This window comes from Xiphophorus maculatus, chromosome 4 (genome assembly GCF_002775205.1).
Source record: "Xiphophorus maculatus strain JP 163 A chromosome 4, X_maculatus-5.0-male, whole genome shotgun sequence".
NCBI classification, from domain to species: domain Eukaryota; kingdom Metazoa; phylum Chordata; class Actinopteri; order Cyprinodontiformes; family Poeciliidae; genus Xiphophorus; species Xiphophorus maculatus.
The window spans coordinates 1,725,612-1,750,937 of NC_036446.1; the positions used below are offsets into that span (position 1 = coordinate 1,725,612).

Here is a 25,326-nt window from a genome sequence, read left to right on the forward strand (position 1 = left end):
TAGCATGGGTCGGATCTAGTTCAGGGTCTGGACCTGGACCTGGACCTGGACCTGGACCTGGACCTGGATCTGGATCTGGATCCGGACCTGGATCCGGGTCGGGTTCGGCGTGAGGAGGCGTGCATGCAGCCTGCTGTCCTGCAGCTCTGAGGATCTTTGTTTTGTTTCTGGGCAGAAATATTGAAAGTCAGGATGAATCAGGAGAAACTGGGAGGTTTGAGTCGTTTCATAACCATGAAGTTTATTTCTGTCTGATTCAAACCTCAAGATATTTGGGCTGCAAGTAACAATTATCCTAATTATCAACTATTCTGGTGATTAATCAGATAAAAAAGCCTTTTTATACATTATAAATACATTAAAAGATCCTAATAAACAAATAATTCAGTTTAGAGAAGAAAATGAACATTTGTCAGTAACAGGATTCATTTAGTTCGATCATTAATAGCGAAGGTTGGATCTGATCTCAGAGTTTCTGCTTCAGTACAAAAATAACTGGATAAAAAAGTTTAAATTTTTTTTTACAGACTTTATTCCAGGTGAAGCTAAAAATGCAACCAGAGGATTTCTGGGCAGAAAAATGTACAGACAATTTTTTTGTTTGTTTTAATCTTGAATATAAAATGTTTAATTATTTTTAGCTTTGTCTTAATTTCTACTCTAACTGCTCTTTGAGCCAATGACCTTTTTCTGAATCTATAACGATTCATCAATTATTTTAACAAACGATTCATCGTCATTAATACGATTAATTGCTTCAGACCTGCATGTGAGGCTCGTTTTTCTGTGATTTTGTTCTCCAGGTTTCTTTTTGTTTGCATGAACTGCAGCTTCAGAGTAAATGAACAAAAACCTTTTGATTCATCCTGGATGAATCCGCTTCCTGTTTCCATCCGCTGGACGAAATCCTCCTGAGTCCAGGATGAGTCCAAACAGGAAAAACTAAATTTCCAGCAGCTGAGATTCTAAAATCATCGATTGGTTGTAGCAGAACCACCGAGGCTCAGGTCCGAACTGGAAACTGCCGGAACACGACTGGTTCTGTCCACACTGGACCCAGTTTACCGTCAGCATGGACTGATGTGATAAAAATCCAGTTTTATAGATAAAGTAAAGGACAAAGTGCTGCACAATACAACAGGATAAAAGCACAAATTTAAAATAAAATACAACAACAACCATAAAACTGAAGTTCAGATCTGAAAGACCAGGAAGGAAAACAGATCCAATCATTTTAACTGGTTTGGCCACCAGTGGAAGGTTTTAAACCATCAGTGGTTCTGGTGCGTTTTGGGCCTCCTGCAGCAGAACCATTCATCCCTGCAGGATGCAGCTCGTTACCGTAGTCCAGTCCAGTGGAACCAGAGTTGGCATCAGAGTCCAGTTAAAGCGGATTGAACAGGCTGGTGTGAACGACCCATAAAACTCTGAAGGTTTCAGGATCAACCAGGAAAACCTGCGAACCGTCGGCGTCACGGAGGGAACGTTGAAAACTGGAGCAGAGAGGAAGCAGGGAAAGACCTGAGGAACTCCAGCTGGACCGCTCCAGAACTGCTCCAGTTCCGCTTCAGAACCGCATCAGAACCGCTCCAGAACCCTGCTCCAGAACCGCTCCAGAACCGCTCCAGAACCCTGCTCCATCCACCCGCTGAGATTAAAACTCCAAAATAATTTTTCTGTTGGCCTCAAATATTTAATATTTGAGGCCAACAGAAAAAGAAAAGTTCAACTAAACCAATCAATGACACGATGAATGGATGGAAACAGTTAGTGGAGTTTGACCTCTGACCTCTGAATGCATTTCCTCCTTTATTTCTCGACCTTTGCATGAGTATTTGAACCGTTTCTCTTTATTTGATAACGTTTCTGTTTCTCGTGATGCTGCATGCTGAACCTCTGTCCTCCTTTATGTGATCACCTTTTCTGTCTCTTCGTTTCCTTCCTGCCTCTTTGTTTTTTCTGTTTTTCTTTTTTTTTTTTAGCAAATCTGTTTTCAGTAAAAGCTTGGATATCACAAACGCTAACTGCAGCAAGGAGGAAAGGTACGGCTCGGCTCCGTTCCTCGTCTGTTGTCTCCGTTCAGCTTTTCTCTTTCGCTCCGTTATTTTCCCTCCCAAACGTTGAAGCTGCAGCAGAAACTGTTTCTATTTCCTGTAGTTTTTGTTCTTTGGGGGCAAAAATGTTCAAATCTGAAGACAGATTTTCTTCAAAATGAAACGTCTATGAAGAGATGATAAAAAAGGAAGCAAACTCCAAAAGGATAATAAACAGTTCAAGTGTTTGACAATAATTATTCAAAAATACAAAATGTGACTTTTTTTAAACTTTGAGTCCCAACAGATTTACTTAATTGGAAATCTAAGATTGTTCAGTTTCCAATGCAGAATGCTAATAAAGTATATAATCATAACTTCAGACTCAGTAAAACTTTAAACCACTTTATAAACGTTAAATAAAGTCCAACTCACCGTTTGAAGCCTCAGATAAACTGACAGAGCAGAACCACATCGAACAAAAATGGTCTTTTTACATCTAATGGGTCAAATTAAAATACTCTAATAAAACATTTAGTCTATAATTTAGTCTTTGGTCAATAATTCAATATAATTTGCTGCTGAAAACCTTTAAAATTTCCTTCAGACGTGTTCGTTTCCCACAGTTTTTTATTGAAACTTCAGTTTTTTAAGCGTTTGGGGTAAAAATTGGAGGAAATTTTATTAATAAATCCACAACACTGGAGTTAAATGTGAATGAATTTTAAACTCATCGCTTCCTTGTGTGACATCTGGGGGAAAAATCTAAAATAACTCAGACAAGGAATCAGGAACAGAACCACAGAACCTCCACGGTTCTGGTCCAGATCAGACGACAACAGGCCAGAATGAACCGCAGCCATGAGGCTCAGGAAGGAGTTCTGACCTCGACCCGCAGGTTCTGTTCAGAGATGAACGGGTTTTAATGAGAAATGTGAAGAAAACAGAAAATGTGACTGAAAATGAGAACAAGATGAGCTGGAGGGCCAGTCAGTGAGGAAACAGCCATCAGTGTAAAAGCAACATGAAAAACAGATTAACGATCTGATCTGTTAACGAGCGGCGCTACATTTGGAAAGTCTGATATGAAATACGAACCTGTTTCCTTCAGATCTGAGAGTTTGGACTCAAACTCTGTCAGCTTGACGCTGAGGATGATGCAGATGAACCAAACGGTGAAGTGAAATCCTGGATTCGTTTGTTTCCTGTCAGAGGAGCAGGAACTTCCTCCTCCACTGCGGAGCGGGGATGATGGTGCAGCTGTGAGGCGTTGGAGTCGGCAGGCAGACGCCATGTTTGCTGCGGCAGGAAAACCCCGTTAGCGAGTCGTTTGTGGGCCTGGATGCAGATTAGCATAAATTAATTGGCAGGAATGCAGATGGAGGACAAACAGCACTCAGCAGCCCGTTATCTCACTCATCGTCTAATTGGGGCGAAGCGTGGAAACGACGCCTGTTGCAGCAGCAGGAATTAATTTAGCCGCTGCGATGCGGAGAGCTGCCGGCGTCCGGACTGGACGGCCGTCACCAGTAATGAGTTTTATGTTAATGGAGCTCCTCATGTGAAGAGGCGGAGGCGTGGACAGAGTCCGGCTGCTGCTGCTGGATCAGGCGGTGATCCGCTCAGCCGATCGGGAAACAGGATGATGATGTCATCACAGATCCTTCACCACCGGTTTTATTAGGAATCAAACCCTTCACACAGTTGGACTTTTATTTTGAAGAGTATTTTAAAAGGTAGTCCAAATAAAAACCTGCAGAGTTCCTACAGGGTGAAAAAATCTGGATTTCAGTTATTATGAAGTCTGGAACATTTCTGCAGTAAAACCGAACAGTTTATCCTCCAACATCCTGGTTTTATCGCCTCCTTTTGTTTTCTGGACGTTTCTGTCGCCGTTTCTGCCTTTCAGGTCAAGAGCGTTTAATTATGATTTACTGCTTCCACTTTTTAATTTCCCACAAAGTGAAGCTGCAGCCAGACAACATCAGCAGCTCGGCGTGTTTCCACTTCCTGCTGCTGGTCTGAGGCGACGTCAGAGTGGAAAACAGGAAAATGAAAAGTTAATGAGACGAGAATGAAAAATGGAAAATGTGATGATGAGCAGAAAGAAGCAGCAGCGCTGATGAATAAAACGTTTGATGCGTGTCGGCGTGTTTAAAATGCTGACATGTTTTCATTGCAGCTCAAACTTCCTCCATTTACTTTAATAAATCCAATAAAATATCTGACATAATTACCATGACGTCACTTCATCACCAGCTGTGACTTTCATTGAGTCTCTGACTGTTAAACTGGTTCCAAAATAAAAACCTTTTGATTCAAGACATTTAAAACTCCAGACTTTATCGTCTAACATCAGTTTTAAAACTCAATAAAAACAATAAAAATCATTTTTTTAATGATTTCTGCAAGAAGAAAAACAAACTCCAGTATTTGTTGATCTTTAATATTATCAAACGATTCACTTTGTTTAAAGGTCAAAGGTCACCCAGGCCATAAAGCATTGTTCTCAGCTAAATATAGAAATGACTGTTTATAAACAGAATCAGTTTTTGATCTGTTATTAAATAAGTCAGTCCCTCCAGTTATAGACAGATTTAATGTTTATCATTTATAATCATGTTAAAATCAGTAAATTTGCTAAATATTACATAGTTCTAATAAACATCTGGTAAAAATGTGACAAAGAAAGTGTCTCTAAGTCATAACAGATTAGATAAAGTGGAATAAATCAGAATAAAATAAGATTTAATCAGCATGTCCAGCTGGTAAACTGGTTTTTCTCCCCAAAATGTTTAATCCCATATTTCTTTTTCTCTGGTTTTATGTATATTGTTGCACAGACAGTAGAGAAGAACAAACACAAACTACATTACAAAATTTTAAAATTGACAAATATGAAATGTTTGGTTTCGTCAAAACAGATGAGAAATTAGAAACGTGGGATAGGAAGAAAAACAAGTTCATTTCTTCAGTTGTAAATGAGTAAAAACTAAAGTTTGATTTCAGATGTTTTGTTGCTGAAATGTTCCTGCTGAATTCTAACCTGATGTTGCTGCTTCAGGTCGCGGTCGATCAGCGGAGCGTCCTCCGGTCTGTCCACCAGCCCCCTCAGCAGTCCCAGGGTAAGCCTTCGTCCTTCATCCCAGCTGGCTGGCTGGCTCTGCTGGCATGCTACACACACACACACACACACACACACACACACACACACTCCTCCACCTCAGACTGTCATCAGCAGCCACTTCAGACTTCATCCAGCCTGTTGGACGCAGAGCGTTTCCTGAATGTTGGGACTTTTCATGGTGAAGTCCTTCAGCTCTGGTGAGAGGAGATGATGATGATGATGATGGTAATGATGATGGTGATGAAGATGGACCAGCTGGCGTCACACAGAGCTTTAGATGAAGTGATTCTGGATCCATCTCAGATCCAGAATGTTCTTCCATACGTACTGACCACCAGAGAGAATCTGGACCGTTTGGTTCTGTCCTCATTAAATAAGTTTCTGATTTAATAAAATGACCTATTTTAATGCTGGGGATGCCACTGAAAAGGCCTGTTAATGTAATAAATTAGAAAATATAAGTAATAAAATTCAGAAGAAAGATTAATGTTTTTCTGGTGCTAATTTGTCTTGATTGATCTTAATATTTTCAGTCAGTCAGGTGAATTAAAAAGCCAGTTGGCCTTAATGTTGTTTTTATAGCACAGCTAATGTGCTAACTGTAAGAAGATATTAGTATAACTCATACATAACGCTTTATCGCTTTACAGCATTATTAAAATACTAACTCACCAAAACTGACAATAATCCACATGGTAACACACCTCAATGTTATCAACATTAATAATGTTCTAGCTGACCTTAATTACAACATTAGCATCCCAGTTAGCATGCCAACTGACCTTAATATTAGCATAATTTATATAAAATAATTGTAACCAAAAGTTAAGTTGAAATCAATTTACCAGATGACCTTAACGGAGATATTAGCATAGCTGAACTGCTAATTGATCAATATTTATTTATCCTTATACTCTATTTATCAATATACATATATCAATATATAAATAAACAGCTAAGTGATCCTGATTGTAATATTAGCATAATTAATGTGCTAACTGTAATTTTATGTCAGCATAGGTAACATTCTGAGCTTTAGCTCACACTAGCATCATTAAAACAAACAGTCTGTGAGAAAAAGGCAAAATTTCTGTAAATAACTTGGAGTTAAACAAAGAAAAATGAAATAGTGAATATGTGCAGATCCACTGTAATCCACCTCAATGACATAGCAGCAAAAATTACAAGCTAACTGACCTTTATTGCAATACTAGCATTTAGGCTAACATACTAACCTAGCCATAGCTGTCATACTTAATATGCTAACTAGCCTTTAGCGTGATATTAGACTTGTCAATATTTAGCAGATTATTTGACAAAAACGCCAGCTAATTCCTAATGAGTTAGCATCGTCATCATGCTAACTGTTAGCATGATGACGATGCTAACTGATGGTCTCCACTCTGAACTGGCTGCCTGGTCTCGTGTTTTTGGTCCACTGCGTTCTGTGGGTTCTGGCTGATCCGGCCCGATCGGATCAGTCATCCCCACGGCGTCCTGTCAGCACTGAGCATGCTCTCTGGCTGCTCTCCTGGCGGAGGGCTAAGCTACATCTGTTAGCTGGGTCACCAAGCTGCTAGTGTTGAGGGATGCACCGATGTTCCAGAAGATAAAGTTTTCTTTACTGTTGGGTGATTTTCAGGTCAAATGCTAAATGAGGATTAAAGCTACAGCTACATGGCTTTGAACTCGGTGCATCCCTTCGTGAATGCTTCACTGCTGCCTCCTGATTGGCTGATCACTCTGCTAATAGCATGTTCTGTTTTCTTTCTTTCTTGCACTCTCACCTCCTCCTGCCTGCTCCACTCCTCCCACCATTTTGTTCCTTTTCTGGCTGTTTTAATCTCATTTCTTCTGTATTGGATTGAACTTTTTTTGGGCTGTGGTGTTCTGGCTTTCTCATTGGCTGACGCTGCTGTCACGTGTCACGCTGCATGGCCAACCGCAGCCCCACCGCCGGTTTTTCGTCCCGCCCCAGTCCCCCGATCTCTGTCAGTCCCCGAACTGCAGCCCTACGCACCTGAACGGGGTGGGGCCCCGCGCGCCCTACCTGCCAAAGATGGGGTCCCCCCTCATGCACCCCCGCACGCAGACCCTCCCCGCCAAGCCCAAAGTGTCAGAGAAGCCCCTGCAGACCACCAGGTCCAACCCGCTGCCCCACACGGCCCAGACCCCCGGCGCCCCCAAACCCGAGCCGCCCACGGCGAGCCAGCCCCTGGCCCCCAGCAGCCCGCGGACCAGGCGCCACCCTCCCCTCACCGTCCCCCCCAAGCTGTCCATCCCGCTGTCCCCGGTGCCCCCCCTGTCCCCGCTCCGCCGCCACCTCCACCCTGACCACAACGCCAAATCTGTCCCCATCACGCAGGTAACCCCCCACCCCTCCCCCAGGGGGAGCCCCCTCCCCACCCCGAAGGGCACGCCGGTGCACACGCCCAAGGAGAGCCCGGCCGGCACGCCGAGCCCCACGCCGCCGCCGAGCCCGTCCATCGGCGGGATGCCCTGGAGGACGCGCCTCAACTCCATCAAGAACAGCTTCCTGGGATCGCCGCGCTTCCACCGCAGGAAAATGCAAGGTATGATGGGAAAACGCTGCGGTTTCACTTCATCTAATCCAAGTCATCCAAACAAACATTCATCGAAATGCAGCACAAAATCAAACCGCTCTGGTTTTACCTGCAGCAGCTGAAGGAGCCTGTTTAATTTAACACACATACAGTCACCTAAAAAATAAAGTAATGGTTAGAAAACGCCGCATATATGGAAAAACAATGTTTTATTTCTGTGATTTTGTTTTGAAAACCAAACATAGATTAATTATTATTTTATATTTCATCCATCTGGACTGACAGAGAACCATGGTGGTTCTGGAGCAGCTGCAGAGATTCACAGCTCAGGAATATAAAACTCTGGAAAAGCTGCTGCAGTTTGTTTGGTCCGTCGAATCCCAGATTAATAATAAGTTATGATTCATGCAAGATGGAAGGTGAAGAGTTTAAAGGAGTATTAATACTTTTACAACAGATTAGTTCCTTATAATCGTTTTAATGAATGTAGGAAAACTGAATGTGCTGATTGTTTATTAGGCAGGAGGAGGTGATGTAATCCAGATGTTTGTCTGTCTGCAGTTCCCACCCAGGAGGACATGTCCAGTCTGACCCCAGACTCGTCTCCAGAGTGAGTTCAGCTCTTCCTGTCGTCCGTTACATGAAACAAGTCAGTGAAGCTGAAGGAAAGGTGGGAATGTGACGGAGGAAAGCAGCTGGATGAGTCAGCTGACGCCACGTTGCTGCTACACCGTTATAAATAACTAACAGAAATAGAAAGGCTGGCGTCACCCAGCAGGGAATAAATCAGATTAATCTGAAGATTTATTCTCTGCTTGTCTCCTGAGGATCCTCAGGTCTACCTTTCCAGGAGTTTTCCAGGTTTTCCAGCATGTTGTTAGTGTGACGCTTGAACGATGTTTTTGTTTTGGTGACTCCTGATTGGTCCCTGCAGGCTGGCTAAGAAGTCGTGGTTTGGGAACTTCATCAACCTGGAGAAAGAGGAGCAGATCTTCATCGTGATCCGGGACAAACCTCTGAGCTCCATCAAGGCCGACATCGTTCACGCCTTCCTGTCCGTGAGTGGAACAGTCAAAGCCCGATCTGCTGACATTAGAGAGGGAATCAGCTGCTCATCTTCAGGTTCTGATCAGCTCCTCAGTCAGAGAACTAAATAGTTTGGAGTAAAAAACATTTCTGGAACATTTTAAATCAAATATTTTAATAAAAACATGTAAATATAAACTATAACTAGTCACAGTACATTAAAACAGAAGGCAAAGATCCTCAAAGTCAGATTTAGTTTTAAACTCAGATATTAAAGGCTCACTGTGTATGAACGGGGGACACCTAGTGGCAGCAGTGCAAACTGCAGCCAGTATTTAACTTGTCGGTCGTGTGAAACAGAAAGTTTCGGGTTCAACCCGTCAGACATTCGACACATCAGGAGGATTTCTCCACACTGCTGGGCGTAAACCGTTCCTCTGCTGCTGGAAATGATCGAACCAGAAGCTTATGAAGGGAGAAGCAGCAAGCAATATTTAGATTGGCCTAGTCAAAGTCTGGACTTAAATCCTTAAACATTAAGTTCATGCTGGAAAGGCTCCTAGTTTTCTCCCAGAGCTGCAGGTTGATTTGGATCATTTTTCTTCTCCTTAATAAATAGAATTTAATTATTTTTAAAAATGTATTCTGTTATCTGATGTTAGCTTCTTGTGTGTTGTTTCCTGTTTGTGCCAAAAAAAAAAATGTTTTTATTTCTCACTGGAAGCAAAACGTTTGTGTCAGTTTGAGTCTGATCTGAACCTGAAGCGAGCTTCAGATTGAGTGTGTCTGGTCGGCCAGACGCTGACGCTGCGCAACGCCTCGGCACGTTGAACCCGCCCCATCCGTCACGCCGCCGCTGTGTGTGTGTGTGTGTGTGTGTGTGTGTGTGTGTGTGTGTGTGTGTGCGTGTGTGTGTGTTCAGATCCCCAGCCTGAGCCACAGCGTCATTTCTCAGACCAGCTTCAGGGCCGAGTACAAATCCACGGCCGGTCCCACGGTTTTCCAGAAGCCGGTCAAGTTCCAGGTGGACATCACCTACACAGAGAGCAGCGGCGCCACCAAGGAGAACGGCATCTACTCCGTCACCTTCACCCTGCTGTCAGGTAAACACACACACACACACACACGCACACACACCCCACAGGTTAGCAATCACCCAAACTTACACTCAACTAAGAGTAGAATTACATCAACATATTTTTACTCAAGTAAAAATTAAAAGTCGCCTCCAAGAAACTAGTTAAGATTAAAAAGAATTTGGTAAAACCTTCCAGGTTCTCAGGTTCTGGTTCTGCTCTGCATCCTCAGAACCAGAACCAAACGAGGAGAAGCAGCTTTCAGGATCTATGCACCACAAACTTGGAACAAACTAAAAACCCACCTGCTTAGGATTGTATTTGAAATGTAATCAATTACAAATTTATTGATGGAACTTGACTTAATGTCATGTTTTGATTATTGATTCTATATTGCTTTGTGTTTCTGTGTTTGATATGATGTCAAGCACTTTGAAATGTCTTGCTGCTGAAATGTGCTATACAAATAAAATTTGATTTGATTTGATAAAAAGCGACTCAAGTACTGAACAAAACATTGACTGAATATTTTACATCTTACATCATCAGTCACTCAGGTGGTAATTTACAGATCAAACTGAAATAAATAATTACAAAATCAGTCAAAAGAAAAAACATTTCAAATAATTTTGTTTTTTCAGTCTAAAACTTCTGAAACTTTAATAGAAACTGGAGGTGTGTGTCTGTTTTTTTTAAACATGTTCATTCAGTGAAGTTACTCAGAGGAACAACACAGTTAAAATATTCATAAAAATATTTTTTTATAAAGAGTTACTCAAGTAAATGTAACTATTTGCTACATAACTCTTGTAATCAATAGCTGTTTCCAATCACCAAGTCATTTCATAATTTGACGTTTTAGTAAATTTGTCTGATGGAAAATCCAATTTTGAAAAAATTCTTTTTTTGATTCGTAACTTTGGCGCCAAGATGAGGTGATTTATTAATTAATAAAATTTTTTGGCCTTATTGAAATTGCAGTGAAAACACTTTGCTCATCACATGATCAACATGTTGCTACTGCCATAAACCACGAAGACGACGACAGGAAGTGGTTGGAGGCTCATGTTTAACTTCTTCACCTGTGATTTTAATTGCGTTTTATTTGCAATATTGTTTTTTTTTTTCCATTAGTGGAATATTGACAAAGTTTTGTACATTTGTAATGGAGACGCAGCTGTTCAGACTCATCTGGACTCTTGTTACTGATTTTAATTTTTGAAGACAGACGGTTGGACTGGATTAACTTTAGGAGAATCAGATTCTGTGAATCAGATTTAAATAATTTAAATATCTTGTTTCTAATCAGGTTTATGTTTGTTCTTCCTGTCAGGTCCAAGTCGGCGTTTTAAGCGCGTGGTGGAAACCATCCAGGCGCAGCTGCTCAGCTCCAACGACCAGCCGGGCATCCAGCCGCAGATATCCGGTAAGTCCAGCCCTTCCCAGCTCTTCCTCCTCCTCCTCTTCCTCAACCACAGCACCTCGGCTCGGCTCGGATCGGCTCGGCTCGGCACCGCTTTAGCACTCCCCATCTCCCGTGCATGCTCCGCTGCCCCGCCCCATCCCATGGCGCGCACGCCGACCTGTGCGGCTCCGCAGTTAGCCGGCGCCGTTTCTGGACGCTCAGCAGGCGTAGTTCAGCCTCCGGACAGCAGGGGTCTCACTCAGCGCTGCGCTCAGCAGAAAGCCGGGCCGTCCCGGTTCTGGTTCTGATCAGATAGACGCACTGAAGGGAAGAAAGAGTGACTGTGTTGTCCAGGTGTCTGTCTGTCCCTTTCCTCATGTCCTCACTGTGGTTGTTGGCTTGATAACGGCTCCCTCTTGTGGTGAAGAGCAGCAGCTACAAGCTGGGGACCCATTATCAGAACCCATCGCCCGTCCACGCCGCCCTGCTTCCCATCATGCACTGCTTCACTCCAAGCCCTCCTGATGCTCCATGGAAACCCAAACCCACACACGGCCAGACCGGACCGGACCGATCAGAACCGGATCGAACCGGGCTCCTGGGGCCTGGTCTGGGTTTGTGCTTTCTGGTTCTGGATGAGCCGCCATCTTGATCCATTAAGAAGGAACCTGCATGTCCAGCTGTCCTCATGTGACCCTGATGACCTTCTGTCCGTCCGTCCGTCCGTCTGTCTGCCGGTTTAATACTCAAACCGAATGTTAACCCCTTCATTCCACGTCAGCGTCTAGAGTTCAAAGTTCAAAAGGTTTGGAGAAACCATCATCATCATCATCATCATCACATTTTAACATTCAGAAGTTCTCACACCCTGTAAAAAAACACACTGTAAAAACACAAAATATTTTGGTCTAGTTTTTATCTTACAAAACTTGAATTAAGACAAAACTAGTTTTTCAGCTTAATATTGATTTAAAAAGTACGAGAACAATTAGTAGATTTTTTTCACTTATAATATGGGAAACAAATTAAAAGTGAAATAATTTGAGTGAAACTAGTAAACTTTTAATAAATATTAAGACGTTATTGACTTAAATCTAACTTGTTTCTTGCAGAAAAGTTGCTTGTAACTCAATCTTAATTCCAGTGTTGTAAGATTTTTGCAATAGAAACTAGATGAAAAATACTTGGTAAGATTTTGTGTTTTTGCAGTGAAATAATTTCAGAACCTTTAATGTGATTTTTATCCTGTCGAATTAATCCAGCAGAAAGACAAACATCTGCAGGAGGAAAACAGAAAAGAAAGACTTCCTGAGATCAGCATCAAACATCTGGAATTAAAGTTCTTCTAATCTGTCAGATTGTGAGAACATCTCTGATCCGCAGCCCAGATTTCCTGTCAGATTATTTCTGGGCTTTATTTACCCCAAAGGGAAATTAAAACTCGTCATCAGAATATCTCCAGAGTCGTTGTGGTGGTTAATGCTGTGGGCAGCAGGGATCTCCAATAGCAGTCAGTCTTCCAGTGAATCTGAAGAGGCCTCTGACTGAAGACTGCCATGATGTGCTAACATCTGAACTTCTGGGCACTGCTAATCCACCTCATTTGCTTTTGCTGCTCCTTCATGTTTTTAAATCACAGGATGTCTCTGATTTTCAGGAAAGGTTTTTCCAGATTCTCCATAAAAGGCATCAAATGACATTTATTTAGGCTCTAGATTTGAAGGGCTATTGATTGTTTTTCTGAGGATTTGGGTTTTTAACCTCTGATTAACGGTAAACTGGCCGTCATTAAACCGTGATTTAGCTGTAGAGGTGAAAAGAGGAAACGAGCCGAGCGTTGTGGTGGATGTTTGTCGCTCTGCTTCCGGTGATGAATGCTGGGTCTCTGTCCTCTCCTCCCAGACGTCTCCCAGCGCTCAGCCAGTAAATCCTCCAAACGCGGTAAGACCCAAACGGACTGGGAGCTCTGGTTACATTGGATCAACTTCTGGCTTCTAACACGTCACAGCAAACGTTGTGCGGCTTGTCACCAGCACCACCAGTCCGAACTAACACGTGTGTTTGAGAGAGTCGTGAAAATTCATCTTAACAGGTCATTTATGTTTAAAATCGTTTTTAATGGCAGAAAATTTGAGATAAAATTGTATTTTAATGAAAAAATATCCAAAATATTTTTAAAAAATTAGAGCTTTAGATATTTTCTAAATTATTCTTAGAACGAACTAAATTAAAGGCACTTTTTTCTGATCTTGGTTATGTGCATCACCATAATGAATATTAATGTATAGAACTGTATTTAAATATAAATTTAAAATGTTTTTCTTAATATATTAACTAACTTATATATAAAAAACGGCTTCATACGTTTCTGGTCAGTTTAAAAAAAAACTGTAACTGCAAACAGAAAATTTGAATTGATATTTTTTTTAATATACATATTTTTTAACAGGTTCAAAACTTAAAACTATGACATTAGATCTGTAAATAGCTTTGCTAAAAACTGTAAAAAATAAAAAAAAGTTTAATAATTTCATAAATTGATGTAAATAATGCTGAAAGATAAATCTAATATTTAACTCAGTAACATAAAAAGTTTATCTGAAACGTTTCATCCCAGATGAATAATTTCTGCTTCATGTGGATATTTTTTATTTTTCCTGTGAACGTGAAGGAGAAATGATTTGATAAGATGAATGTGGTTCTGTTGGACCTTGGCATGGTTTCACCTCACTGTGGGTCGGTCATCGTTCCACAAAACCGTTCTAGAACCAGGAAAATAAAAATCACTGGCACTAAATACCAACACTGATGTAAATATGTGATGTTGGAGAGGAGAAACGGTAAGTTGCTATGACGACGGCACATTTATCATGACCAAAGACCATCAGATCCCAAACACTGCTCTGCACTAACTTTGGCAGTAATGTGCGATGTTTGTTTTTATTGTTGCATGTTTATTATTGACTGTTTATTAACAATATCTGTTCAAACTAATGGATGCATTTTTGTGAGTTCAGTGATGGATGTTGACGATGATGTTGGGTTCAAAACGAGTTTTGGAAGACGCTGGAAATAAGAACCAGCAGATTCATCGCTAGGAAAATTTAGGCCGATATCATTAATATTGAGGTTATGGCTGATAGCCAACATTTTCATTACTAAACAGGCCATGTCCCTATCCTTACCTCTGTGCTACTAGTAATACTATTACTGCGATTTTTGGTCCATTTCCAATTTTCAACAACGTAGCTTTAGTTAGTAGTGCTACTAGCTAACTGTGGACTTTGATTTTACCTTTAACCACTGTGACATTTTATAGTTTTTACATTTTTCATTCAGATTTTATTTATTATGAGCTAAAAGCTATAAGACATCACACCTGGCATCAGCCAGATGAGTTTTAGTCTGAACTAAAATGAGATTCATTTGCCTTGTTTTAGTGTAGTTTATATAAATCTGTTATTTACATCAGTTATTGTCAATCTAATTGATTTTAGTTTTACCTACTTTTAGAAAAAGGCTGTATCTGTTTTCATTTAAAAGCAAATTTTAAGACATTTTCACCATAAAGTTGGTTATATAATAGATTAAACTGGATCTCCTTTGCAGAATCTCTGGTTCTGACCAACATGATGAAATGTCTTCCTGTGCTTTTTCTGGGCCCTTCATCACGCAGGAGAAACTGAGACTGAAGTTAAATATGAATAAATTACGACAGAACCATAAGAATTAAAACTGGGGATTTCAAATGAAACCCTCACATGATGACCAAACCAGTTTGGACGTCATGTGAGGGTTTTGCTTTATAAGGGGCCGGCAAACTGGAACTGGCACCAGAGGTCAGTATTTATATCACCAGGGTTACAGGCAGTCACCGAAGCATCCAACAGTCAATGAGTGAAGGTCATCAGACGCACCAATCAGAATGGTAACGATTTAATCAGCCCACAATGACTTTAGCTGATCCTTGAAATTACCAGCTTTTAAACAGTAGTAATGAGCGTTGCTGTGGTACGTCTAGGTGCTGACTGGGTCACTTGGCTTCTTCGCCATATTTGCAAAATGCCTTTTAATGAGAAAAACTTCGATATTCTGCACCAAAATGTCAAAATTCTGGTTTTGCACCCAAAACTTTAGGTACAAAACGACCAAAACTACAAACATGCAAAAAGATTTTTTGTTGCTGCTTGAAACATCAGATTCAAGCATCTTCCTCCGACTTCATCTCACTGAGACGGAAAACTTTGAGTTTTCTTCCTGTAGTAACAACTTCCACACTGAAGAGTGTTACAGTTAGCACAGCCCGTTGCACTTAGGTATGGTGCATTCACTGACTAGACAAAAATCAGCAATTTGGGTCTCTTCCAGTTGACTTTTAGCCACATTTAGTTCCAGCATCAGGCCTCTGAGGGAGCATCACACCAGCTCTGTTCTGTCAGGAAAGTCTGATGCATTTGGGGAGGTGGGAACGCGTAGTCGAGCTCTGGTCGCCTAAAATCTGACGCCACCCCATTTTTGTTTCCATTTGGTGAAGAAAAGTTGTGCTCCGTGTTTTCGTCGGAGGTTTTTGTCTCGTTACCTTCAGTGGTTCTTGGCGCAGCGCCCCCACAGGTCAGGAGGGGAACAGGTTGGTTAAAAGGTTTGGTTGGTTTGACTCAGAGCAGAGAGAAAGAGCTACAGCAGCTGGAGGTGAAAAGATGTTGCAACCTTGGATCCCAATCAAACCAAGTCTACTGGACAATCGGAAGGGAAAACGTCTTTAGAGATCGATGTACCACCTGGTTCTCATGCTGACCCGAAAGAAACACCATCAACCTCCAGAGAGCGCCACTGTGTCTGGAGGCCATCACTAACTGTAGGATGCTTCAGCAACCGCCTGATGTTTCATGACATACCTCTGGTATCTGCTGACCTGCCAGCTCAGTGATCAGATTATTTACATACAGGTAACGGTTTAAATCTGCTTCACTGTAAACCGTTTCCTGGCCCAGGAGTCGGTCTCCTTTTCTCCTGCTCCACTCCTCATCTCATCACCTCCTCTTCTTCTCCTCATGTTGACCCCATTGCTCATCTGTTGTTTGTTCTCTCTCTCCTTTTGTTTTTCTTTTCTTCCCGTCTGTGTAGGCAGCCCGTTGAGTAACTTCTTTGACGTAATTAAACAGCTTTTTTCAGACGAGAAGAACATCCAAGCGTCGCACTCCCCAGGCGCCCCTACCTCGACTAGCTCCCCCACCAAGCATGCCCCCGGCAGCAGGCCCAGCCAGAATCCGCCCAATGACTCGAAATGCCCCCCAGGCAAAGACAAAACAAAGATGGCCGCCAGCAACAGGACACAGGAACACCCTTAAGGAGCAGTAGCTGTGCATGACTAGATGAAAAGCAGGAATCAGGTCATTAAGAAGCAGAGAGCTGCTAACTTTACCCTTTAGCTCCGAGTGAAAGTAAAAAAAAATCTACTTTTTGCCTATAAATTTTGTACTGTATAATGGGAATGGCTCAGTTTAAAAGTCGATCAGTATTTTAAGAACTAGTAGCAAATGTAGCTTTGCTGTCCCTCCCTTGTGTCCCTCTGTGTCCTCCTCACATGTGTGATGGCTTGACTTGTCTCTGCCACCAGGGATCATCCATAATAGCTATTAACCTCGACGGCTCCTCAGCTGCAGCCCGCTCACGGCCCGCCACCGCCGCCGAACCGAGCCCGACGCTGAGGGAAAGGCGGAGCATCCCTTTTGATTCCACTTCGCCCAACATTACCAAACGCAGACCATCTCAGAAGAGTTGTAAAAAGGAAAAAAGGCCTTAAGACAGTGATGTTTGTCCTCCTCTTCATCCTTTCTCTTCCACTTTTCCCCACATGTACATACAAAAAACTACAAAACTGACTCCTTTATGGGATTTCCTGACTTGAATCGGAGGCGGACGGAGGGACGGACTCTGGTTTCTTTTTAAAGTTGAGTTTTTTGTGGCTGATTCTGGCAACCCAGGATAGTACAGGGCGTTCCGTGATGTTCTAAAGATGAATGATCTCTTCTGTTGTACAGGCCAGTTGATGATCTGTGTTGTGACATTAGGTTTTAAGTTGATTTGTATTTATGTTCAGGTGTGGTCACACCAGAAAGGGATTGATCCATTAGCTAATTCTGACAGCCTGCCATTCATTTCTGTGCCATCTTTCTCCTAATGTCTCAATTTAAGTTCTCCAACTTAAATAGAGAATTTAACTCAATTTATTAAATTGAGAACTTAAATGTCTCAATTTAAGTTCTCTAAGTCTGATGAGACGCAGAATCTTAAAATGAACAATTTGTTGGATGCAACGTTAACATCTCACCCTCAGTACTTCCAGTGGCTGTGGTTAGCATAGCCGTCGTCGCTCAGTCACATGCTAAGGACAGCCTGGCGTTTCTTTACGACCGATAGATACTGCAGCATGAATTTGAAAAACTTTTCTTCTTCTTTACTTACAAACAATGATTTTACTGATTATAGAAGAGAAATTTAAATTTCAAAGTAAAGATTTTTTTAAAAACTGGATTTATCTTTCATAAACTTTATTAAACTAGAGCCTAGAACCGTAAGGCTTATCTTTAGAGAAACATTAAGCTTCAGTGAACACATCCTTGATGCTAGCGCCACCTTCTGGTCCAATTATTAAAGTAGAAAAGGTGACATTCTGGGCCATTATTGGCTGTTTGACACTACATACATAAATGCACTGGATGAAATATTGTTCTTCTGTTAAAAATTGATTTTTTTTTGCAGCTGGCGCCCTCTGCTGTTGGTTCAGCAGATTACAACTCTAAGACACCATACAGTTTATATAATAATTTTTACAGTTTTTAATTTATTTTAGTTTTGAGTGATTCTGGTGTGACCACATTGTTAGTAAAATGTCTTTCTGTTATGTTGCACTTTCGACAGCACTTCGGTTACATTAAAGTGTTTTTTTTACATTTTGTTATTTTTTGTATTATCTGCAGGTTTCAGACGATACTGAACTGCTCTGAATATTTTTCTATTTTAATGCATTTTTCATGCGCTATTTATCAGTTATTTATATCAAAGATGTAGAGAATGTTCCTGAAATTGATTATTTAAAGATATTTTTGTCATTTTTAATTTATTTTTTCTTTTCCCTGTTTGTTTTTTTTGTTGTTTTTTTGAGGAGAGAAACTTTGTAATATATGTTTGAAACTGATTTGTTGTATTTAAGAATGTAGATTTAGCCTCTTTGGGAGGAAACCCCATCTGTTGGGCGAATGAAGACTCAAACATTCATCGTGTAAAGAAGCAGTTTTCCTGACGAGCTTATTTAAAAAACCAGGGGGATTCCTGATCTTAGCTTTGACCTTTGACCTCGTACGGTTGTTTGCATGTTCAGCATTCGTCTTTTCTTTGCATGTCGCTGTTGAAATGTTCACCCGTTCCCTTTTTGTGTCTAGGTTTTTATGCATTTTTTTATCTGAGCTTTCTCATTAATTTTACCTTCAGATTTGTTATTTTTGATATTAATTCATTCTTTTGCCAGCCTCTTCCTTCCTCCCCTTTATATCTGATTACTGTAAGCACACAGTAAACTTGCATCCTAATCACTCATGTTTCTCGGAGACGGACTCGGTTCAGAGGAAACCTAAAGCAATACCTTCCATCCTTCGCTTTTTCTACCGCGGGAATCCAGAGCACACTGAACGGACTCGGAGCAGGAGAACCACTGGCAATGTATTCCCTTGTGATGTTACTGTGAACAAATTCAGTGCTAAAGGAATAAATCTGTTGACTTTGGCAGGTTTCATACTTCATGTAGTTTATTTATTCAGAAATATTCAGTTTTAACTGAGTGCGTGAAAACGGCACGATGGGAAATTATGTCTAATAACTGGGATTGTTAACGATGTGATTGATCCCAACATTTAAAGTGTTAATATTATGTAGTAGTTTATTAATCTGCGCTTTGTGTAAAAGTAAACCTAATAACCAGCTGGGTCATCTTTCATGAACAATGATGATAATTCAGATTATTTAAAATACCAAACAGCAATAAATTCAAACTGGTGCAAAATCGTTGCAGCTGCAACTTTTCCATTCATGAACATGGAAAAGGAGCAGCTTGAATGGAAAATAAAGGTGAGAATTAAAATGTTTGGACGTAACAAGCAGAAGGAAACTTTACTGTAACAGTAGAGAGTCATTAGAGGACGGCTGGAGGTTTAACCGGGTTTTATGTTGTAGATATTTTACCGATCAGAACCTGCTTCAGATGAAACGCAGATGTGAAAAGTAGAGCCAGATGTTTGTTTGTGGTACCAACCAGAGACGATCCGGTCCATCCGGTCAGAACTTCTGCCCTCGACATGCAGCGTGCAGCTCAGAAAGTCTGTGGATCAGCGCCGCCTCCAGGCTCCTCAGAACCGGCAGGAGGTCCGGGTTCTGGTCCCGTCCCGACCCAGACGGCCCTCCCTTACTGGTGTTGCCTAGCAACAGCCGGTGGAAGTCCTCTCTGTCCAGCAGCCGGTCCAGATTCTGCAGGAAGAATCCCTCACAGAACCGGCAGAGCTCAGCCGCTGCGTGACGTTGCAGAGGCGCAGGGAGAACCAGAACCGGATCCATAGGAACAGGTTCAGAGAGAACACGTTTCACTGAGGTCCAGAAATAAAACGCCTCTTTGGTTTTGAGCAGAAGATCAAAGCTTCATCCAGTCAGCTTCAGAACATTCTGCTGCGGTTCTGGGGGGTTGGACTCGTGTTTCGGTACCATGGCGACCCGGTACACACTCACAGCGTCGCCTCGCAGCATCGCTGCAGACCGCCGAGCTGGAAGAAGGAGGCCGGCTGCAGCAGCTGCAGCACTTATTTAATTCTTATTTAATTATTAGAATGAACAACCATGCAGATAAAAAACTGAACTGAAAGACCTGCTGTGTGAACGCAGCCCTTGTTAAAGTTCAGAACCTTTCAAATCAGAACCTTTCAAATAAAAACCTCAAACTTTTTTCCAGACGTAAATCCAGTAGAAAACCAAACAAACCTTCATGGCTCCAGATGGAGCGATCTGCAGCCCTTCAGTTCCTCCGCAGCACAAACAGCTCATCATCATCATCATCTGCATGAACACAGGAACAAACCGCCTCCATCACCACCACACAAACCCGATCCAGACCCGGTTTGGTCGGGATCCACAGGCCCGTTCCCACCTGGAAGGTGCTGTGGGTCATGTGACTGATGTGGATGACGTCGTCTGGAGAATCGGCGAGGATCTACCGGAACCTGACGGGACCAAAAACAGCGATACGTTTCCTAAAACCGGGTCAGAACACGGCGTCTCAGCTCAGCTCTGCTGTCCGTCCAGCAGGACGCCACCTTCAACATCTGCACCGGCCTCCAGCAGCAGCTGCCAGAGACAAACAGAGACTAACATCATCATACTGCTTCATCCTGGCTCCAAACGGACTTAAAGAATGGAAAGACAAACTTCCACAGTGCCTCTAAAAGTAATCACTTCCTTGATGTTTTGGCCTTTCACTGCTTTAATAAATCAATCATGATGCACAACAAAATAAGTCAAAGTGAAAACCTATTTATACAAAATGACAAATATCGAACATAGACTGCATAAATATTCAGCCTTTAAAGTGACTGGCTTCTCCCTTCCTTTTACTTCAGGGAGGAGCAACAGAGTCAGGAGATTAAAACGTGGCTCTCCAGAAATGAAAATAAAAGTTGGTGAAAGCCTGAGCTGCTGTGGAGAAAAACCTCCCTGTTTCCTTCAAACTGAGTTTATGATTTTCTTCTCTACAGACTGATACTGGTGAGTTCAGCAGAAACTGGTTTACTGGGTTTCTACCAACAGAAATTATAAAATAAAAGACTTTTCTTGTGGATCTTGTGGATCATCTGAAGGGAAGCAGATAACAGTTTATAGTTGTTGAATTATTAATTCTTCCTGGTTGGTCTGTTTTCCTAAGTTATTCTGGTGTTTTTATTCCTGAATAGTTTCTGTTGTTTATTCTAGTTTAGTCTTTTTGTTTTCTGTCAGTTTTTTTACTCCTTCCTCACCAGGTTTTGCCAGTTTATGTTAAGTTTCAGTTTATTTTTCAGCCCTGATTATTAGTTTGTTCCTTTGTATTATTATTGCCATGTTCTTGGATCAATGTTTTGGTTTCTATTTTCATCCTAATTAGTTTCATTTATGATATTTATGTTTGCTGTTCATTTCTTTAAGTGTTGCTATGTTGATGGGGGAATTTGTATTTTCTTCTTTTAGATACATTTTTATATTTAAGTAAATATTAGTATTTAAAGTTTAATAGTTTTGATTTTCATTTTTGGGTGTTCAGTCAAACTTGGCTGTTATTTGTTAGTAATGGTATCATGTTTAGTTTCCCCTATTGTGTCTTAACTGGTCTGATCAGCCAGCTCACCCTGTGTGTCATTTCTTTGTTAGGTCAGTGATGTTTGTCTGTATTTTGCCTGAGTTCAGTTTTGTTTCATTGAACTCGTTTATAAGGTCAGAATATCTTTTTGTCATTTATAAACCTTTGGGTTAAAAATGAAAAAAAAAAAAACTATTTTTCTAATATTTCCTGTGACGACTCCTGTTTTCAACTCGGTCCATCAAAGTGCCTCTAAATCTCTAAATACTAAAATAAAAGCCCCTTAATCAACTTGTTTTAACTGAAGTTTCCCTGATTTGTCCTCAGAGTTCAGAAATGTCTTCTGGCAGCAACCTGCGGTCTAAAGATCAGTTTCTTTGCTCCATCTGTCTGGATGTGTTCACTGATCCAGTCAGCACACCATGTGGACACAACTTCTGCAAAACCTGCATCACTCAGCTCTGGGATATAAATGTTTCCTACAGGTGTCCTCTGTGCAACGAGCATTTCGTCTCCAGGCCTCAGCTGAGAGTCAACAGCTTCGTCAAAGAGATGGTTGATCAGTTCAGAGGTGAAGCTCAGCAGGAAGCCAGCAGCAGCTCAGAGCAACAAGCTGCCAAACCAGGAGAAGTTCCCTGTGACGTCTGCACTGGACCCAAACTGAAGGCCCTGAAGTCCTGCATGGTGTGTCTGCTCTCCTACTGCCAGACTCACCTGGAGCCTCACCTGACCGCTCCACGTCTGAAGAAACATCAGCTGATGGAGCCGGTGGAGAACCTGGAGGACAGGATGTGTCTGCAGCACGATAAACCTCTGGAGCTGTTCTGTAGGACAGACCAGACATGCATCTGCTTGGTCTGTCCTGTTTTAGACCACAAGAACCACAAGTTTGTTCCTCTGAGAGAAGAATCTGAAGGAAAGAAGGCAGAGCTGAGGAAGACGGAGGCTGAAGTTCAGGAGATGATCCAGAAGAGACGACTGAAGATCCAGGAGATCAGAGAGTCGGTGAAGATCAGTAAAGATGCTGCAGACAGAGAGAAAGCTGGAGGTGTTCAGATCTTCACGGCTCTGAAAGAGTCTGCTGAGAGAGGCCTGAAGGAGCTCCTCAAGGAGATCCAAGACAAACAGGAAACTACAGAGAAACAGGCTGAAGACTTCATCAGAGATCTGGAACAGGAGATCTCTGAGCTGAAGAAGAGGAGCTCTGAGGTCAAGCAGCTCTCACAGGATGAAGATCACCTCCACCTCCTCCAAAGCTTCTCCTCCCTGAAAGATGCTCCACCCACCAAGACCTGGACAGAGGTCAGAGTTCATCCACCATCATATGAGGGGACTGTGGTGAGAGCTGTGGCTCAGGTTGAGCAGAAGATCAGGGAGACGATGATGAAGAGGATGATGGAGGCTGAGATGAAGAGGATCCATCAGTTTGCTGTTGATGTGACTCTGGATCCTGATACAGCTCATCCTAACCTCATCCTGTCTGATGATGGAAAACAGGTGAAAAATGGAGACGAGAAGAAGAATCTTCCAGACAATCCAGAGAGATTTTCTAAGTATGCTATTGTTTTAGGACAGCAGAGTTTCTCTTCAGGCAAATTTTACTTTGAGGTTCAGGTTAAAGGAAAAACTAAATGGGATTTAGGAGTGGCCAGAGAATCCATCAACAGGAAGGGAGAAATCACACTGAGACCTCAGAACGGTTTCTGGACTGTTGTGCTGAGAAATGGAAATGAGTACAAAGCTCTTGCTGGACCTCCAGTCCGTCTCCATCTCCATCCTGGTCCTCAGAAGGTGGGGGTGTTTGTGGATTATGAGGAGGGTCTGGTCTCCTTTTATGATGTAGATGCTGCAGCTCTGATTTACTCCTTTACTGGCTGCTGCTTCAAGGAGAAACTCTACCCATACTTCTGTCCATGTCCTAATGATAGAGGTAAAAACTCTGATCCTCTGATCATCTGTCCTGTTAATCAGGCTGATCGTTGATCTGATGAAGATGATGAAGATGATGAAGATGAATCTGAGTGACTCTGCAGGTGAAGTCCTGCTGCTGGAGAGGAGAGTTTGGAAACATCCTCAGCAGGAAATCAGTTATTTTCTGCTTCTGATTAGTTATAAAGTCAAATCAAATTGTTTTATCTCAGAGTTTATTTCATTGTTTTACTGATTGTTTCATCTTGTTTCATTTTTCTTGTTTTATTGATGATCAGTTTTAAACCTGCATTCAATGTTTCAACCTGTTCATCAAATTAAACTGATTTCTAACAATAGTAACATTTAAATCTGGTTTTTCCTCATTAGTTCTGCTTCTTGGTGGTTTGGTCTGAACTTTTAATCAGAAGTGTAAATAAAACATGTGATGGATGAATAAAAATGTGAAATATGGAATCAACTGCTCCTTTATAAGGTTGTATCCATCTTAAAAGCTGCATGGCTGAATCAGGAAACTCCTTTTCTTCAGTGTTTGTTAGCTTCTTGGTGCAGCTCAGTGCTGCTGCCACTGGTAGTTTGACTGCAGGACCAGTTTGTTGTTACAGCAGCTGAAGGCCTTGCTGGGATCCACTTGTCAGGTTAAAGGTGTCTGGTTTTCAGATAGTTTATGTTTTACTGTAGATTTGTCTACATTTGCTTTGGCAGTGCTGTGGCCATGAGGCTGTTAAGTGACTCCATGGTTGGTCCGTATGGATTTGATTCAAAAAGCAACTTTATTCTTTATTCTTTGTATTTTCTGTGTATTAAAATTATTTATAGATCAATAGTTAGGTCTATATAAGGATAATATCCATGTTCCTGTCTCAGTTTGTATGACATTAAGAAAAGTACCAGAACTTGTTTTTCCACATAAAGCCCTGGTTTACACAGTAAATGCCTTGTGTCTTCACTCAAAGCTCCTAATCTAGAGTAAACTCGTACCCAGGACTTACTGGGTCAGGCGAGGAACCAGTAATAACTGCTTGCACTTCTAATGGTTTTTTTCTTATTTGTTTTTGTCCAAAGAGACAAATTTTGTTGGTCAGAACCGATTTGATAAATAAAAAGGCTAAAACATAAATGAGGGTGATTACTTCTTTTAACACTGTATGTTGTAGCTCCAATTGTGTCCAATTAACCTACAGAAGGTACTTACTCTGTAAGTCCCTTCATCTTTCCCAAACTTTATCACTGACATCTAATTCTGCAGTTATTAAAGTCTCTCAAGTGTTTAAAATTCATGTGTTCATATTTTAGGTTTCTGCTTGTGTGACATGTTTAGTTTTTGGGTCTAAATTTCCTGGAGAAAACAGCCCAACCTGGTGGTCCGTGGTGTTGACGCCGTCGGCTCCCAGCAGCTCTGCAGCCTGTCGGACCAGATCTGCTGGGCCACAGGAAAACATCCAGAAGCCCAAATCCAGCTGGAACTTTCCTGCAGCAGCTGCAGCATCCAGATGTTTGAAGGACTGGAAACAAAACTCTGATCTGAAGAGGAAAAATGAATATTTTTAAAATACTTTAAATGCATTCAGCGACTCCAGGTGACTCCAGGCTGCTGACTTTGGGAGGATTCCTGCCTGGCAGATCATTTCCTTTTATTCATTTCCTATTTTTTTATCATGACTGGGTTTTCTTTTTTAGACAGCAGAATATTTTTCCCAGGAATCATAAACAGAATTAATGTCCAAGGTAAAGCTTCAGGATGTAACTTTTACTAAATTATATTTTCTCCATATTTGTTATAAGTGTCACCATGTG

The 25,326-nt window shown here is 41.6% G+C and overlaps 2 protein-coding genes across 10 annotated transcripts in view; both read left to right on the forward strand.

Moving 5' to 3' along the window:
* LOC102229383 (serine/threonine-protein kinase BRSK2-like) overlaps nt 1-19,013 on the forward strand; it is a 94,854-nt gene extending 75,841 nt beyond the window's left edge. For 2 of the 8 annotated variants that reach the window (XM_023332328.1, XM_023332329.1), the window contains exons 13-20: nt 1,983-2,042; nt 5,098-5,158; nt 7,526-7,733; nt 8,286-8,334; nt 8,659-8,782; nt 9,673-9,853; nt 11,160-11,252; nt 13,134-13,432. In XM_023332328.1, the coding sequence (XP_023188096.1) occupies nt 1,983-2,042; nt 5,098-5,158; nt 7,526-7,733; nt 8,286-8,334; nt 8,659-8,782; nt 9,673-9,853; nt 11,160-11,252; nt 13,134-13,417 (1,060 nt within the window). In that variant the 3' untranslated portion in view covers nt 13,418-13,432. Of the gene's footprint in view, nt 1-1,982; nt 2,043-5,097; nt 5,159-7,525; nt 7,734-8,285; nt 8,335-8,658; nt 8,783-9,672; nt 9,854-11,159; nt 11,253-13,133; nt 13,433-16,355 lie in introns of those variants that run through there. The other 6 variants (XM_023332333.1, XM_023332334.1, XM_023332331.1 and 3 more) reach the window with 5 other exon arrangements.
* Nucleotides 19,014-21,027: 2,014 nt separating this feature from the next.
* Nucleotides 21,028-23,583, forward strand: LOC111608475 (E3 ubiquitin-protein ligase TRIM21-like). Of its 2 annotated transcripts, none has more exons than XM_023333014.1 (2): nt 21,028-21,035; nt 21,928-23,583. In XM_023333014.1, exon 2 carries the CDS (start codon nt 21,937-21,939, stop codon nt 23,581-23,583), a length of 1,647 nt encoding a protein of 548 aa, XP_023188782.1. In that variant the 5' UTR covers nt 21,028-21,035; nt 21,928-21,936. The 2 variants fall into 2 exon arrangements, with proteins under 2 accessions (XP_023188782.1, XP_023188783.1); XM_023333015.1 differs by lacking the exon at nt 21,028-21,035 and having other exon boundaries at nt 21,885-22,615; nt 22,676-23,583.
* Nucleotides 23,584-25,326: the final 1,743 nt, after the last annotated feature.